The 17827-nt window shown below is 44.8% G+C and overlaps 2 protein-coding genes across 2 annotated transcripts; both read left to right on the top strand.

The window, feature by feature from the left end:
* Positions 1 to 3153: 3153 nt before the first annotated feature.
* Positions 3154 to 10826, top strand: LOC119660063. The gene is made up of 6 exons (XM_038068442.1): positions 3154 to 3639; positions 3698 to 3802; positions 3862 to 4027; positions 9988 to 10361; positions 10414 to 10521; positions 10608 to 10826. Exons 1-6 carry the CDS (start codon positions 3271 to 3273, stop codon positions 10767 to 10769), a joined length of 1284 nt encoding a protein of 427 aa, XP_037924370.1. The 5' UTR covers positions 3154 to 3270; the 3' UTR covers positions 10770 to 10826.
* A 5192-nt stretch (positions 10827 to 16018) lies between these two features.
* Positions 16019 to 16959, top strand: LOC119659754 (EF-hand calcium-binding domain-containing protein 1-like). The gene is made up of 3 exons (XM_038068016.1): positions 16019 to 16520; positions 16572 to 16679; positions 16738 to 16959. The coding sequence occupies exons 1-3, from the start codon at positions 16161 to 16163 to the stop codon at positions 16897 to 16899; spliced, it is 630 nt and encodes a 209-aa protein (XP_037923944.1). The 5' UTR covers positions 16019 to 16160; the 3' UTR covers positions 16900 to 16959.
* Positions 16960 to 17827: the final 868 nt, after the last annotated feature.

Raw genomic sequence — 17827 nt, 5'->3', positions numbered from 1 at the left:
AAAATCGATCCCTCGGATCCGACACACGGGATGACCCCCTTAAACATCGTTTCAGGTTTCAGGTTGGCAAGGGTGCGAATTATATCCAAGTTCAAACCGCCAACAGTTTGAGCACCAAGCTAGGCTGAAACTAGATTTTTGTTTGAGATATGAAGGATCCTAGTAGTCCCAGGGCGAAATCTGCATTGATACACATGGTGGAGCATAAAACCTGGGAGACGCCTTCTGAACCAGTACCAACAGCTCTACTACCTCCACGAGGTGACCGCTGGGAGCTCTTTCTTAACGAAAAGCTGCAGACGGAGAAGGGGGGAGGCGAGCCTCCCGCGCAAATTATACCAACTGGTCCTCCATGTTGGGGCTTGGATAGGGCTGAAAACACTACACGGAAAACAACTTGTTATGAAGCTACAAAAGGAGCCTCGAACTGGATTGACTACACAACGACGAACCCGGCAACTACAACGGAATAACGATTTGCGCATTTTCTCAAGAAATATGCGCTCCCGTTGCAGGAAATGCGTTGGACAGGGACCGCTTTCCTGGAGAAGAGTCACTACACCATATATTATAGCCGCCATCCAGTAAACCATGTGCTCGCAGTAGGTTTCTTAGTCAGCCAAAAAATGAAACCTGCTGTTATTGGCTTTGAAAATATAAGCGGACGGCTATGCACTCTACGCTTGCGAGGCAAATTTAGAAATATAAGCCTCATATACTTTCTCACCCATACAGAGGAGACTGCAGAGTCGGAGAAGGATACTTTCTACGAGGCAATTGAGCGGACCCCCGCAGCCTGTCCCAAGTATGATATCAAAATCATGCTTGGAGATTTCAACAGTCAAGTCGGGACAGAGCACGTATTCAGATACGTTGGCTTCCATAGCTTACATAAGGATACCAATGATAACGGATTGCGGAGCAGTATCGCACGAAATGGTTGTTGAAAGTGCTTGGTTTGCGCGGAAAGCGGATCACTATCTCGTTGGCATGGTGTTCGGAGCTGGAATAACAACACCACCCAGAATCCCTTCTGACAATCAAGTGAGAGCTAGCACTGAAGACATCACCAATACAGCCCTCCGCAACACCTATAAGGGAGAAATGGATACCGCAATAACCGCAGTCAACAGAGATCCTGGAAATAAAGCATCAAAAAATGACCTTCACAATCACCTGAAGAAGGTTATCATAAATACGGCCACAAACATACTTGGCCCAGCCGTAAAAGGAGTGGGAACGGCTGGTTCGCGGATGAATGTAAGCTAGCAACGGAACGGAAGAATGCCGAATACCGAGTAATGTTGCATTCACAAAGGAGGCGGGCGCAGAGACTTATCACGAACTCCGTCGAACGGAGAAGCGACTTCACAGACGAAAAAGGGAAGCCTGGGAGAACCAGCAGGTCTATGAACTCGAAAAGTACAGGAAGCAACCGGCGGGTAAGTTTTACCAACAAGTCAGCAGGATGAAGCCTTATACACCTCGATGCTCATCTTGACGAGACAACAAGGAAAATCTGATTTCCGACAGAATGGGCATATTAGAGCGATGGGTTGAGGACTTTGATTAACTGCTGAACAACCAGAACATCGGCGAGTTGGAGGTCCCGCCAACTGAAGACCATGGACAAATACTGCAACCATCAAGTATCGAAGAAACAGCTCGTGCAATTCATCGGTTTAAAAATCATAAGTCGCCATGAGCCGATGGAATTACAGCAGAATTGGTTAAATATGGAGGCGACCAATTACACCAAGCGGTATATCAACTTATGTTCAAGGTGTAGGACAGCGAATCATTGTCTGAAGACTGTCAACGATGCGTTATCTGTCCCATACATAAAAAAGGAGATATCACACAGTGCAGCAATTATAGAGGTATCACGTTGCTGAGTACCATCTATAAAATATTCTCCGCTATGTTGCTAGGCCGGATAGACCCCATACACCCAGAACATCATTGGCCCATACCAAAGAGGCTTCATTACAGACAAATCAGCAACAGATCAGATTTTCTCTCTGCGGCAAGCGATGGTAAAATTGTTGCAATGTGGACATCAGTTGCACCATCGTTTCATCGACTTCAAGGCCACCTATGATAGCGTAGCCAGAGTAAAACTGTACACGGCCATGAGAGAATTCGGTATCCCGACGAAATTAATAAGACTGACTAGGCTGACCCTGACCAATGTGCGAGGCCAGATAAAAGCAGCAGGATCACTCTCAAGACCATTCGACATCAACAAAGGTCTACGACAAGGGGATGCCCTATCATTTGTCTTCTTTAACCTGGCCCTCGAGAAAGTGATCCGTGATGCTGAGGTAAATGCAAGAGGTACGATCCTCCTTAAGTCCACCCAACTACTGGCCTATGCTGACGATATCGACATCATGGGAAGAACCACCCGAGACGTACAAACTGCCTTCATCCAGATCGAGATCTTGGGCTGCACATCAATGAAGGCAAGACAAAATATAAGGTGGCAACGTCAGCACCGAAGACGAACCAACCAATAACATCAAACCGCACTGGTCGAACGGGAAGAATAAAGATAGTAGAATACAACTTTGAGACCGTTGATAATTTCTCTTATCTAGGGTCCATAATCACAACCAATAACAGCTACGATGATGAAATCCACGCATGGTTGTTGGCAGCCAACAGAGCCTATTTCAGCTTACAAAAACTGTTTCGCTCGAAACGTCTCACCATAGTACAAGACAATGATCTTGCCAGTCCTCATGTGTTCCTCGGAAACTTGGGGTCTTGGAAAAAAAAGTTTCGAACTCTTGGCCTCGTTGGAGAGAAGAATCCTCCGAAGAATTTTTGGCCCCCACATGAGGATGGCCGATTCCGTAGCCTACATAACGACGAAATCTATGAGCGATACAATGACCGTCCGGTTATGGCTAAAATCCGGCTCAATTGGTCGCGGTAGTCCGATCCCTTAATCCGTATGGGTAAGGAGATAGAGAGATTTTTAAACAACCCTTTCGTTGAAAAGGTGCTGACAAAACTAACAAAACTTGGGGGGTTGAGGATTAGCTCTGGCCATTTTCCACACCTTGTCTAAAGCCACAAAATGGGCGCCAAAATGGTACCTCCCCTTTCATATAAATCATAATAGCTTTTCCAGATTTCATTGTCAATGAAAAGTCATTTTAATTGTAACTTGTAAACTGTTGGGTCGGCCATTTTAAGATTTGCTCTATTAGTTTTAAAACTCTTTACTTATTATCCGGGAAGACTAAATATCTTAAATTCATCATGACATCAATCGCTCTTGATCCTACAATGGATGATGCCCAAAACTCAAAATTTCGAAATACATATCACAACCTGGTGATGAATTTCGCGCGAAAGAAGGTCTTCAGTGAGCGAGAGACGGAATGTCTGCTACTGGCTTATCATAAATTTGTCCTCAAGAATGGGAGAAAAATGAAACTGATGACGAGGCGGCAATTTGGCAATCTTTTCCACAATATGTTCAACGTCTTGGATCCGAACTTCACGGACGCCATATTTTCCGCAGCTGACCCCTCGTCAAAGAAGTTCATAACACCTGAAGCATTCTTAGATGTAATGAGCGTAGTCCTGAGAGGGACATTGGAGCAGCAAATAGAGCTTTGTTTTAAGGTTCAAACCCGGCAAACCAATACCAACTTCGCTGATTTTATTGTGACATTCTTTAAAGGTATACGACCCCCATGGTAATGGATATATAACGAGGGAGAGACTGCGGAAGTTCTATCGGAATATGTTTGATGGCGCGCAGGACGAGGTGGACGAACTTACGAATGTAAGAATTGAGATTCGTTATTTGCAGTTACCCAAGTTTTGAAATTTGGTTCTTGGCAGGATTTCGTGGAAACTATTTTCCGGAAAATGGATATTGACCGTGATGGGAAAATCTCATTTGATGACTATGCGCAGACAGTGCGGAAGAATCCTTGTTTGCTTCAGTTTGTTGGAACCTGCCTTCCTGACAGCGGAACTATTTTTATCTTCTCTCAGGTCTACAAAACCTGAATAGTTGATGGAATAGGAATTACTTGAACTCAAATATCTACAAATTTTCTGAAGGCATCTGTTTCGGAGATTCCTAGGTTATCTACATATTTCAATTATTGGATTGGGCGGATTAGGTGGATTAGGATTAGTTAGATAATTATAATAAATTTGTGGAATAGATGTATATATCTTAAGAAGTATATTAAGACAGACTAACTTAATGAATTGTGTATGTAATTAATTCCCAAAGATGGTTCCAAGTGCGGTTGGAGGAGAGGGGCAAGTTGCCTACTGAGAGTTACCTAATGGACAACATTGGCTGTGGCGGCGGAATGCCTGGTTTAGGACAGAGGTAAGCCAGTAGATGCTTTGCGTTTGGGTTTGCTTCTCATCATTTTAGGCAAGCTACCTTCTTTTAATGTTTTGTGTAAAATAAAAACGTATCCAGGAAGGTTTACTATCCATTTGACCATTTTTGTCTGCTTGTATGTCTATTTTAAAGTAAGGGGAAACCTTCAAAAGGTTTCGATTTGCCAATTTTTTACCCACTGAAACCACCTATGTTCCTTCCTGTTCATAGAATCGGATACATACATCGCGGGGCAGAGTTAATTCACTCCTGCAAGTTCCACTTTTTTTATTCGCAGCGCTCGTAATCACGCTGTCCTAGTTTCCTCCGTTTCTTTCATAATACGTTGAACAGTTACTTATTATGCAAGCATTTTTTGCACCACGTTTCGGATATCAACAATTCACCTGCAGTTTCTCGGTTTAAGGTTTTGGGTGAAACAAAACCTTATTAAAATTGGTTTACTGCCTGTTCGTCTTTTTTTTTGCCAATGGAAAGTCGACAGCTCCAAAAGCTACCGTAGGCACGGTTATGTGGGACTTTTACCCACTAAAACTACCTCCTTCTCCTTCCACTCTCCCTGCGGGACTCCCATTTGGTATAACGTCGCTGGATCCGAATTTATTCTGCGGTCGTGTTTCTCTCGCGTTCATTCTTTCGGGTGACTTCTTCCTGCTTAGGCTTCTTACCAATGGCTGCAATCACCTTTCCGACTTCCTTTGCTTTCACCATATGTTCCATTATATTTTCGGGTATAAAGTGTTCTCCGGTTGTAGCACTTTGGGCTGCGAATCTCGGGCAATGGGAAAAAATGTGTTCTGCATCCTCTGCAATATTTGGGCCTTTTGAACAGTATGGCGAATCATCACGCCCAAATCGATACAAGTATGCTCGATGTCCACTCAAGAATTGACTTAGGTCGAAACCTACCACGCCGTGGGGTTGCTCGATCCATTTCCGGATATCCCATATGATTCTGTGAGCCCAGCGGCCTTTTTCCGACTCGTCCCACTTCTCTTGCCATTCCGCGACAGTTTCAGTTCGTGCGAACTGTCGCCGACGGGCAGGAGACTCTCCGGTGTGATACGCTCGATCGTAAAATCGTTGTTTTTCTTTCGCCAGAATCTCAATCGGGACCATTCCTGCTATCACGCAAGCTGCTTCATTGGATATTGATCTGTAAGCGCAACATGTGCGGAGTGAACCTATGCGATACGCAGCTCCAATCTTTCTCATAGTTGCTGTATTTTTAAGTGCATCTGCCCACACTGGGGCTGCATACAGTAGGATCGAACTGACCATCTTCGAAATAAAGAGACGACGGCTCGGCCTTGGGCCACCTATATTTGGTAGCATTCTCGCAACGAATGAATTGTTTGCGTTCCAACTTTGGTATTCATGGAAGTGCACTTTCTCTCTATCATTAGGTGCTAGCGTTGAGGAAGGAGGCACGTGGTTTCCGAAACAATTGTGTGCGGAAGGAAAATAAAAATATTTACAGTATAAGGAACAATATCTAGTTCTTTTCTTTATTTATATATTAACTGTAAAAAAACATGGGCATTAATTTCAACTCATAGACTGCTTCATTTGCATAAAGCTCGACTTCTTCGAGAAGGCGTGCAACAACCGACACACCAATATCATCCCCGAAGCCAATGGAGGCCAGACCAGTGGGAAGGTCTAGCGTCAGTACTCCGTTATACATAATAATCCACAAGAGCGGCCCTAGGACAGACCCTTCTGCAACTCCGCATGTCGTTTAATATAATTTCATTCCTTCATCTGATTCGCAGCACAGAACCCTATCGATTAGGGAGTCAGCAACGATACGCACCAGGTACTTCGCCACGCCTAAATTGATTAGGGACTCAAGTATCTTGCCCCATTTAGCAGAATTTAGGGCGTTTTTCACATCGAATGTGATCACTGCACAACATTTGTCCTTGTCAAGTGCGGTCTTAACTGTGTTAGCTACAAGGACAACTGCATCCGTTGTAGACCTCCCCTTTCCCCTTGTCTGTTCGTCACACGCATTTTTCTCGGAGAGCAGCGATGCCGCGATGACACCAAAGCTATCTGGCGTCCTGGCCTACGCTCCATATCAGGCAGGGACTACGCATTATTGACAAATGTATTCGCGAAATCGTTAAAATAATTGTGAATCAAGCCCGATTTGTCAAGAACCGTGGAACTACTGACGCAATATACGCTGCGGCGTTACTCATGGAGAAGCACCGTGAGAAGCGTCGCCTTCTTTACATTGCTTTTCTGGATCTAGAGAAAGCGTTTGACCGTGTGTCACACGAACTCATCTGGTATACTCTACGACAACACTTAGTGCCAGAAGAACTCGTGCGCTGGGCTCAATTGCTCTACCACGATCCGAAAAGTAAAGTTCGAAGTGTGGCGGGTGTATCAAAACCGATTCGTGTCTCTGTTGGTGTTCATCAAGGAAGCGCCCTCTCACCACTCCTTTTTATTTCTGTTATGTGCACCGTCACACGGGACATCCAACGTCCAACGCCCTATACACTGCTTTCTGCAGATTATGTTTTCCTAGTGTCTAGAGCAGCAAGCATAATTCCTAGCAAAAAAGATCTCAAGCAATTTGTTCGAAAATGAAATAATCCCCTCACGCAATACAGTCTCAAATTGAATCTGAATAAAACTGAGCTTTTGACACCCGATCCCCATGAAATGGGGACAACCACTGTCAACGGCAGAGACCTGCTATCAGCCAATGAAGAACTGTGTTATGAAATTGCTTCGTGCATTAACTCAACCTGGATGAAGTGGCGTTCCACAACTGGTGTTGTTTGTGATCAACGTATCAATGAACGTCTAAAATGTACAATTTACCGTAATGTCGTCCGTCCTATCGCTGTCTATGGCTTTGAGTGTTGGCTGACTATAAAATACAATGAACGGCGTCTTGCGGTAATGGAAATGAAAATGTTGCTTTGGACTAGTGGCATGACCCGTTTTGATCATATCCGAAATGGGGATATCCGCGATCGATATGAAGTTACACCGATCGCGAAAAAACTGTGAGAGAGGCGTTTTCGATGGTATGGTCACATAATTCGCGCCAATGAGAGTTAGAGTTAGAGCACAAGGCTGTCGTGCGGAAGATCGTCGTTCAAATCTCACTGGTGACAACGGAATTTGTATCGTGATTTGACGTCGGACACCAGTCGACGAACGAATCAGGGTAATAATCTCGGACGAGCGCAATACTGACCATATTGCCCCCTATAGGATACTGTAATCCTATAGTGTACCGTAACGGTCTTGAATGAAGTGCTCTAACACACTTCAAGGCCCTGATCCAATATGGATTGCTGCGCCAACTATTATTATTATTAAGATTGGTCTGAACATCGAAGTCGATGGTAAGGTACCAAAAGGCCGCCCGAGACAATGGTGGCTTGATCCGGTGGATAAGGGTTTAAAAGCCTCACGATTGCATCAAGATCAGGCATTAGATCGAGCTAAATAGCGAAACCGATCACGACGAGCCGACCCTGCTTGTGAATGGGACAAAGGCTGAAGAAAAAGAAGACGATATCAGGTAGGGTCTACCACGTTTTTAAGGTTTTGTGTAAAACAAAACCCTATTAAAATCCGTTTACTGTCTGTCTGTCTTTGGCTTTTCGGCCGTGATGCAGTAGGCGAATGCTCCAAAGGCCTAATTAGGGCGATCAAACCCGAGTCTGCACGGGGACTCATCTGAAGTGGCAATAGTCACAAAATCTTACCAGAGGTATACTGGTACCATGGGAACCGGGATAGCCCCTGAACTCACATACTTCAGGACAATTCCTGTCGTATGTGCGTTCAGCTCGGTTGTTTGCGGTTGGCCCCCTAGTGGGAGCTTAATGGGGGTTGTGGTTGTGTTCATGCGAACAGTGACCTTCTGGTCTCAGCTTGGTGTTGGGTTTCAAAACGGGTGGCGTATTCCTTAGTTCGGTAGAGATTTTGGTAGGTCTTGCATCCATCAGTATGAATGCTGAGCCATGCACTCGGTATCGACTGGTACCGTCGTTGCCTGTCACAGCGGGGTTCTGATTGTGGTCACAAAATCAATCCGTGTCTTAAGAAGACCGTTGGATTAAGTCCACGAGACAGGTACTCACGTGAAACCCCCTAGGACTCACTGTCTGTCTGTCTCTCCGTCTGTCAGTCTGTCACACATTCTACATTCGGAATATTGCCGTGGACGGAAACCGATCTGCAAAATGTCGAGCGGTGGATACGGACTACTATGTCTAAATTCCGAATGCATCATCCAAACTCTGCCGTGGAGCGGATGAACCTGCCTCGTGACATCGGAGGTAGGGACGTGGTAGACGAGGCGGCACAACATCATCGCCACGTGGTCTCGCTACGCGTTTCCCCTACTCTATGAGGCAGGCTATAGACTGACTCCACTTAACTTGAAGGACTGATCTTTTAATCATCTGAGTGGGGTAAAGTCGGGCCAATAGCGGATGGATGAATGGAAGTCGAAGGCAATGGACGTAAACACGTGAATTGTTTTTGGCAACCATTTGACGATTTGCATTTGTCGAACAAACGGCTATGTGCTAGGGAGCTCTTTGTTGAGGCGGAGGGATTTATGTGTGCCATTCAGAACTGCGTGGTCGCCACTGGAGTGTTTAAAAAGCTCATAATGAAAAAACGGGTGGAAAACGACCAGTGCAGAATGTGTGGTTCAGCGTTAGCGACGTTGGACCATCTCAATTCTGGCTGAACTGTGATAGCACCGGTGCAATACACGAACAGACATAATGCTGTATTTAGGATGATTCATCAAAACCTTGCATACAAGCATGGACTGAGCACGGGCACCTACCCGGTTTACCGATATGAGCCGCAAGCAATCCTTGATAGTTCGGCTTATAGCATGTATTGGGACCGGCAAGTTCTGACTGATCGCCATATTGCACACAATAAGCCTGACGTGTGGTTAGTTGACAAGACGGGTCGCTCCACATATGTTATTGATGTTGCTATGCCCCATAATGGCAACATTGGACGGAAATACGTGGAGAAGAAGGTGGACTATGAGCCACTGGCTAGGGAAATCACAGAAATTTGGCGTCTCGAGCTGGTAGTTGTAGTTCTTATAATATTGTCAGCTGCGGGTATTCTACCTAAATCCCTCACGGCTTCTCTTGACGTCCTGGGACTCTCACACAGTCTGGTTCAAACCACGCAGAAGTATACCATTCTGCGTATGTGCTCGATGTTGCGGGGAGTTCTCGACCTGATCATCAGGGCTTAGAAAAAATCTCTATTTGTGGGCAGATATTCAGTGTAACTTTCCAGCCCTCCTTTGATTGGAATGAGGTGTGTAATTTTTAATCCCCCAAAAGCAACCGGTAGCCGATTATATGTTCAGAAACCTACTCCCAAACTGCCTACGTCCCCACATCCATCGACTCAACCTTGACTTTCGGATCAATCCAGATGTCAACCTGCAGACAAGAGACAGCTCACAATGTAGTTGTTCTTTGGTAAGAATAGATTTATTTCATTAAGAATGTAAAGATTTCATGTCTTTTTACATGGATCGGTGGTACTTTGCGAAACTATACTCCTTTCTTCAGAGCTATAAGTAAAAGAAATCAAAATGCAACTGGACTTTACTATGGGCACGATGGAACATCAACGCTTCCACACCATCTTTCGCGGACTCAAAAATGAACTTAAACGAACATCCAGATTCAAGGAAAAGGAAATAGAAAGGCTGCTCATAACCTACTATAAGATGTCTCTCGCCTCTGGGAGGAATGCGAGAGGGGTGGCTCGAAGCCAGTTTTCCGCCTACTACAGGGTTTTCTTAGGGGTTGCAGAATTGAATTGGATAGACCCGTTGATCTCCTACATTGAAAGTGGGTCCATAAAATACATCTCCCCCGAAGCTTATATGAAAGTAGTGGAATTGTGGCAATACGGAACATTTCAGGAAAGGAAAAAGTTTTGCTTTGGGGTAAGCGTGAACAGAGAACTGCTTTAAACTTCAGGTTAAAGGTAACTTTCAGGTCTACGATGTCTACAAAAGGGGGTATATCACAAGGGAGGCTCTACGGAAAAGTTGTGAAAAAATGATATACGGTCAAACACTTGAAGACACGGAATACTTGATCACAGTGAGTGCCGACTACACAGTTTTTAATGATCGTATCCTTCGTTTTCAGATACAGTTTTCAAAAAATTCGACCTATTTTATTTACAGGAATACGTTGATTTTCTTATGAGAAAATTCGATGTCGATCGTGATGGTAAAATATCATTTGATGATTACTCGAAGACTGTAGATCAGACTCCAAACTTACTTGAATTCCTTGGACAGCTGATTCCAGAACTAGGAAAACTTTATGAGATTCTCGCGGAATAAGAGTGATCTTCTTTACTGCTTTAGCTTGAAAAAAATAAAGACATGTTTTACTTGATTGTTCGTTATCCTTATTGCATCTTTTTTTTTGGGGCAATCGAGCAGAGTGTTCGATTGCCGGAACGGTACGTCGTCGGACTACCAAGTAAACACCTCCTCATCATCGGGGAGCTAGCCTGGAACCGTTCGCCACATTACTTCGGGCTAGCCCCCGAACTCTCCTCCCTGAAGGCTCCAAATCAGGGAATTCCTTTCACCAAAGGGAGGGGAGAGGAGGAAGGGAATTGTCAGTTTAAGGAAGCCTCTACTATCAGGCTCCTGCTGCTGACGAATCTCATCACGCCTTCCATAAAAAAAGGTGTGCTGGGCGTCGTCTACAACTCCATTGCAAAATACACAATCCGGAAATTGTGCCTTTCTAATCTTGTGCAGGTAAGAATTGTATAAGGTAAGGAAACAGTCAGTTTCCCCAAACTTCGGATCAGCCACGCACCTAAGTTGCTAATGAGCCGCGCAGTCTATCTGCCTCTAATTTAATTTTGCTAAGAGAGTTGCCACTCATCAAGGTTGCGTTGTTGTTCTTAATGAACAACCACCTCCTTTGGCTCTTCTCCCTTGGCGCTTGTATATGGCTTGAGGCTCCTTGGTAAGAAGGGCAATGTGGATCACGGCAGGTTCAGATATAGTGTGGTGCGCAGACGTCACCCGCAAAGCTGTCTCTGCACTTGCGCGAAACCCTTACGATATGCCTCCTTGCCATGAGCGTCAGTTCATACCTCTGAACCACGGACAAACTGCGTTGAACCCATCAGGAGACGTCGCCTGCTAAACGTAGGGCCCCCAATATTTGCCAGTAGTCTACTTAATGCCGAAACTCCAGCTGCAGTCTTGTTCGCTGGAGCTTATTTATAAGTCAAGAGTCAGTCCAAGGTACTTTACCGTTTTTACTCGATTATCGACTCGTCGAACGATATGGAATGCAGGGTCGGAACTCTCTTTTTAGTCAGCATGACTACTTCGGTTTTTTCCAGTGCAAAGTTAAAACCATGAGCAGTCATCCAACCACTTATCCGTCGCATCAATATGCCAAGTGTGCTTTGCGCCTGTTCGACAGTACGTCTAACAACAAACGCCGCGACATCGTCTGCATAATCGACCGGCGCGACTCTTCTGGCATGTCAAGTTTAAGTAGACTATCACAGGAAGCGTTTCATATTTCCGGCCCTGCGCTACTCCCAACGTGGCCTCCATCCTTCTCTGATCTTCTAGCGTTTCATAGAGCAAGGAGCGATTCCTTAGATAGTCCCTCAATATCCGTAAGTGATAGTTCAGCACATGAAAAGTATTGTCTAGTGTGGCTAGAATGTCTTACGGAATTAAAGGCGTTTCTAACGTCAAGCATTACGAAAAGCACCATCCGTCGAGATCGGCGGCTAGATGCCCCCGCTCAACGAACGGCATCCACGACTAGCATGACAGCATCAACTGTGGATCTCCCTGCTCTAAAACCAAGCTGCCGTGAAGATAAGTCTCCGGCGACGCGTATCGCTTCAGAGAGTCTACTTCTGATGAGCTTTTCGAGCACTTTTCCAGCAGTGTTAAGCATACAAAGGGGTGGTTTGAAGACGGCAACTCAGGGTCGCTTTCCCTTTATTAATCAACAAGAAGGAACAATGCCCTCTTTCAGACAAGCGTTGAATGTGCCGAGCAGTAGGACTGGTCGATGTTAGAATAGCAATTTGTATACCTCTGCTGGAATACCATCGGGTCCTGGCGCCTTCTTGTTTTTCAGTGAGAGAAAAGTGAGCAGTCCTCGGTGCTCTCTGCGCCGACGTCATCATCCCGTACGGGGTTAGCAGGGAATAGTGTCCGTACAATGTGGTCCATCTGCTCGGCCTTGAGTGAACAGGGTTTTCGCAGAGCCCTGATTTTTCGGGTTACAATTTTATAACCAAGTCCCCTCGGGTTTCCATTCATCTCGTCGACCAGACTTTGCCAGCAGCGAGCTTTTTCCTGTTTATTGCGCTGCGGAGTCTCCTTTTGACTGATCTATGCTCTATCATTATGGTATCTGCCTCCTCCTCGCTCATTTAGACGTTGTGTTAAGTGGCGGAGTCTGTGGCACTCCTTACAGAGCTCTGCAATTTCCGTTGTCCATCAATACATAGAAGGTTTGCCACGTCTCGATGCCCTCATGGGCATGGAAGCTCGTTATCATTTTCATAACTGAATTTATAACAGTGTCAACTACAGCGGGGTATCCAGCAGTATCATCTAGCGCCCCTCCAGCTGTTCCAAGAGTTTTGATAAACCTCCCGGTGTTCGCCTTCGCAACGTTCCATACACAGAAAGAGCGCCGGGGTGGCCCAACCAGCCTGCTCTCTGTCGATCAAGCTTCCGAGATGTCATTCACCGGACCATCAAAAAATTTGCGACCACATGCAAGCTCCTTCGTGATGCAATATACAGTTCTGAAATCATTGCCATCAGCGGCATCTTGCGCTTCCTTGAAGTTATCGGGATTTGGCTCGGTATCAGAGTTCAAGCACGTCACGCCCGCCATCACTTGAAGCGGTCAGTAGGGTTTTCAACCTCTTCCGTTGCTTCCACGACTCCTCAGTCAGCCAGATTTTATGACATGCATTTGGAAAGTGGCCGAAGACCTGCGCAGCACCCGAGAAAAGCACATTGACGGCCCAATGCTCATCGCTATTCTCAGGACGTTACTCACTGGATCTCCCGTTCGATCAGGAAGATAACTCTCTCAGTGACAGCGGGGGCTCCGGTTTACAGCAGCAGTATTAAATCACGCGTACGTACACTCTTTGGGCTCGATCCAGTTCCTGCAGCTTTTCCTGTATCGCATTTATTGTTTTTGTATCTCCTCCAAGAGATTATGCTGTCCGATAACTACGTTAAGGTCATCGTTTAAGCTTCCTCTGTCAATCATCAACTCGGGCAATGGAACATAACATGGCCTGGGTCCTCGGGTGTAGCAGCGCATAGGCGGTGTCCTAAATGCGCCACACACTTTCCTCGCGATTGGCCGATATGCCGAACTCACTTTTCCCAGACAGGAATTGCGTACTATATTTTGACCCTCTAATATTAGGCATTATCCTTGCTAGAGATGAACTACCTTTGCTGGTTTTTCGCGTGCATAGCCCAGGTGCTCCTTTAAACTCAACTTGGTATCGATCATGACCATCTCATCTAATTATCTTTTGTGAAAATTCATCTTGATTGCCAGGACGTATTTTGGCAGTATTGTTTTTCGTGCGGCTGGTAATAAGAATTGCCTCTGTATTTTCGTCGCTTAGGTCCAGTTTACCCATTCGTAACCATACTTTTATGACGTGAATGGTTACGCTCTCATAAAGTTCAACGACCTCGGGATGGTTCGGAACTACTAACCCGACCAGATCGTCGGCAAACCAAGTCAACGTTGCCTTCGCCATACATTATGTTTCACAGCAAGGGCCACAATATTGAGCCTTGGGCAACACCCACTGCCACAAATCTTTCGACTCGATATCCGTCTCGAAGTCTCTCTGAGGGGTAATCCTAGATTATCCGAGCTAAGTAGCAAGGGATACCTAGTTTAGCCAGGGTGCCTTTAACTCAATATCCCGTTCCCTGAGTTAAAGGTATTCCTAACATTCAGAGTTACCACGGCGGAGTATTTACCACGGCTCTATGCTTCTTCCATTGGGCGGGAAACACTCCTTCCATCATGTATAATTCAAATGTGCTTACGGACCATTTGTTAATATTAGTGCGATTTCCAACAAACTCGATGGAATCAGACTTACAACCTTTATTACTGCAAAATTTCATGATTTTAGGAGAAATGGAAGGGCTTTTACAGTTTATTACATATGAAACTATTATTAGCTTTATTTAAGCAGATAGCGATATGGAGGGTATTTCGTAGCTTAGGCACGGCGTAGTGGCAGCTTGGGGAGTATTTTCAGATTTTTTCGATTGAATAGATTCTGAGAATGGGTCCGTGAGAGGAATGATCAATTTCCAACCCCACGCTCGCCCTTGTTGTATTAAAGTATTAAATGTCAGAACTGCTTCCCGCATTGAAAAGTGTTAATCGAGACCTTTCATTTGATAGCCCTGGCCATATTCAGTGCAAACAAAAATTACACCTCCTCCCCCCCTTTTACATGTTTGGAGACCCCCTTAAGTTCCCCATAGAATTATGTAAGTTACTGCATGCACGGACGCTTATAGTTTCTTCCTTCCCACCAAATCGGGTGACAGTCAGACAGACAAATTGGGGGTTATATTATCACTGACGGATGATCTAAATGCCCGCACTTGGGAATGATGATAGACAGGAAGCTCAGCTAAAAGCAATATGTGCAATATGTTTGCGAGAAAGCATCCGCAGCATGTATGACCTTGGCAAGGATGCTGCCGAATATGGGAGGACCAAGGCATATTTCTAGGTTGCTTATAAAATTAAGAATAATCGTTGGCGCAAAAATCCAATTGGATCAGGGCCCTACAGTGATTAGAGCACTTCATTCAAGACCGTAACGATGCACTACAGGATTACAGTACTCTATACGAGCCAACGTGGTCAGCATTGCGCTCGTCCGAGATTATTACCCTGATTAGACTCAGGTACTCATTCACAGCTGAGTCGACTGGTATCCCACGTCAAATCACGATACAGATTCCACTGCCACCAGTGAGGTTTGAACCGCGACCTTCCGTACGACAGCGTAGGTTGCTTATAGCTAACGTAATGAGCTCCATCTTGCTCTATGGGGAAAGGCATTGAAGATCACAACTAACGCTAACCAACTGTATGCAATCTGCAGGAGGACAGCCCTAAGGGTGTGTTCTGCCTTTAGGACTGTCTCAAATGATGATGCGTCCGCCATCTTGGGAATGATGCCGATTGACATCTCGGCAGATGGGATGACGAGCATAAACAACGTCAAGCCTATCTCTCCTTTGTTGCAAACGAAGAACGCCGGACGGGAAAGATCTCTAAATAGATGGCAAGAGTGCCATTAACGCAATTAACGCTATCTGGGAAAAGTGTAGATTTTGGTCAGCTGAACAGAATACAAGATAACAGATAACCGTGAAAGTACATTTCAGCCATCTTTTGGATTGGGTTTTACTACGCGAGGTATCTAATATGACCATTGTGGTATCACTTCTGTATTTTACCCAGTAGTCTGTTTTCAAAAGAATCAAATCAACCTTGAGTTTCAAATCACTCGAAAAAACTCAGAATATATTATTTATTTGCTAGGAATAGATGTCATTTATTAAGTTTGTAAAGATTTCATGTCTACTCATATGAAACGGCTGTATTTTACAGAGCCAACCTCCCACCCCAAGACCTATAAGTAATAAGACAAGAAAATGAAGCTGGACCTGACCTTGGGTGCTATTGAACACCAGCGCTTCCATACCGTTTATCACACGCTACAGAAGAAACTTCACCGAACATCTAAATTCAAGGAGAAGGAAATAGAAAGATTTCTCATTACCTACTACAAGTTCACCCTGCCCGCTGGGAAGAAGTCCAGGCAGATGACGCACAGTCAGTTCTCTACATTCTACCAGATCTTCTTAGGAGTTTCAGAGCTGGAGTGGATAGACTCGGTCATTGCGTACGTTGAACCAGGGTCTAAAAAATTCATTTCCGCGGAAGCTTATTTGAAAGCAATGGAATTGTGGACATTCGGATCCTTCGAGGATAAAAAGCAATTTTGTTTCACGGTGAGCCTAAAACAGGTCCTAGAAGTTTTCGTGCTACAATAAAGTATTTAGGTTTACGACAGGCACAGGAAGGGTTACATTACAAAGGAGGTACTACGGAAATACTGCCGGAATATGGTGTATGGACAGACAGTAGAAGATACGCAGGAAATGACCAGGGTATTCCTATATAAATAGCATTTTTTCTTTAAATTTAAGTTTATGTTGCAACTTGTAGGAATATGCTGATTTCCTTCTCCGAAAGTTTGATAAGGATCGCGACGGTAGAATATCATTTGATGATTATTCCCAAACTGTAAACGAGAGTCCACATCTGCTTGAATTCCTTGGTCAACTTTGCCCTGATCTTACCAGACTTTTCGAGACTTTCCAAGACTAAATGTAAGACTGTTCCATGCTAAAACTCAAAAAAATAAAGACATGTTTTACTTGATGGATATCCGCTGAGTATTTTTGGGTACTTTTATAGAAGTAATGCACATTATCTATGCTGTCTCTCAACCTCGTGGATGAAGTTGGGGAGGTATCGGATTCGCTGTTTCAGTCCTGTCGATAGGCCACGATAACAATCACAAAGTCAAGCTCCAACATCAAGTCATGGGATCTACATTTTCCAACTCCAGGAAGGTTATCTATACCTTAAATAGGGAGAGGTTTCCCATGATGACTTGTGGTTATCGACTGGTAATTTTTGAAATATAAACTGAAGAAGGCAGAAGGATTTGTATCATGCCTGGATGTCAGATACCTGTCGATCCAACTGTGACCGAATACCTGAGTCAAATTCGGGTAATAATCACAGCCGATCGGATCGATCGGCCGACCATATTGTATACCATTACAGCCTTGAATGAAGTGCTCTAAAATGCTTCAAGGCGCAGATCCCATTGGATTGTCACCCTCCATGTTGCCTCCGAAATAAGGGTATCTGCGGTCGATATGGGGTTGCACCGATCATGGGAAGATTGGGAAAGAAGCGTTTTCGTTGGTATGGGCACGTAAATCGTGCTAACGAGAATTCTCTTGTCAACGTTGGCCTAAACATCGAAGTCGATTGTAATCATCTAAAAGGCCGGTCGAAACAACGGTGGCTTGATACACTGTATGGAGATTTGGAAGTCTTGCGATTGCAGCCAAATCAGGCTTTCTATAGAACAAAGTGGCGCAACCGATCACGCCGACCCTGCTTGTGAACTGGACAAAGGCTAAAGAAAAAGAATAATGTACATAATATGTTTATGGAGCCGTCGTATCTTGAAAACTTTGTAAAAGCAAATGGTAGCATGGTATATAATCCAATAGTATTT

This window comes from Hermetia illucens, chromosome 6 (genome assembly GCF_905115235.1).
Source record: "Hermetia illucens chromosome 6, iHerIll2.2.curated.20191125, whole genome shotgun sequence".
Lineage (NCBI taxonomy): Eukaryota > Metazoa > Arthropoda > Insecta > Diptera > Stratiomyidae > Hermetia > Hermetia illucens.
This window is presented reverse-complemented; position numbering and strand designations above follow the sequence as displayed.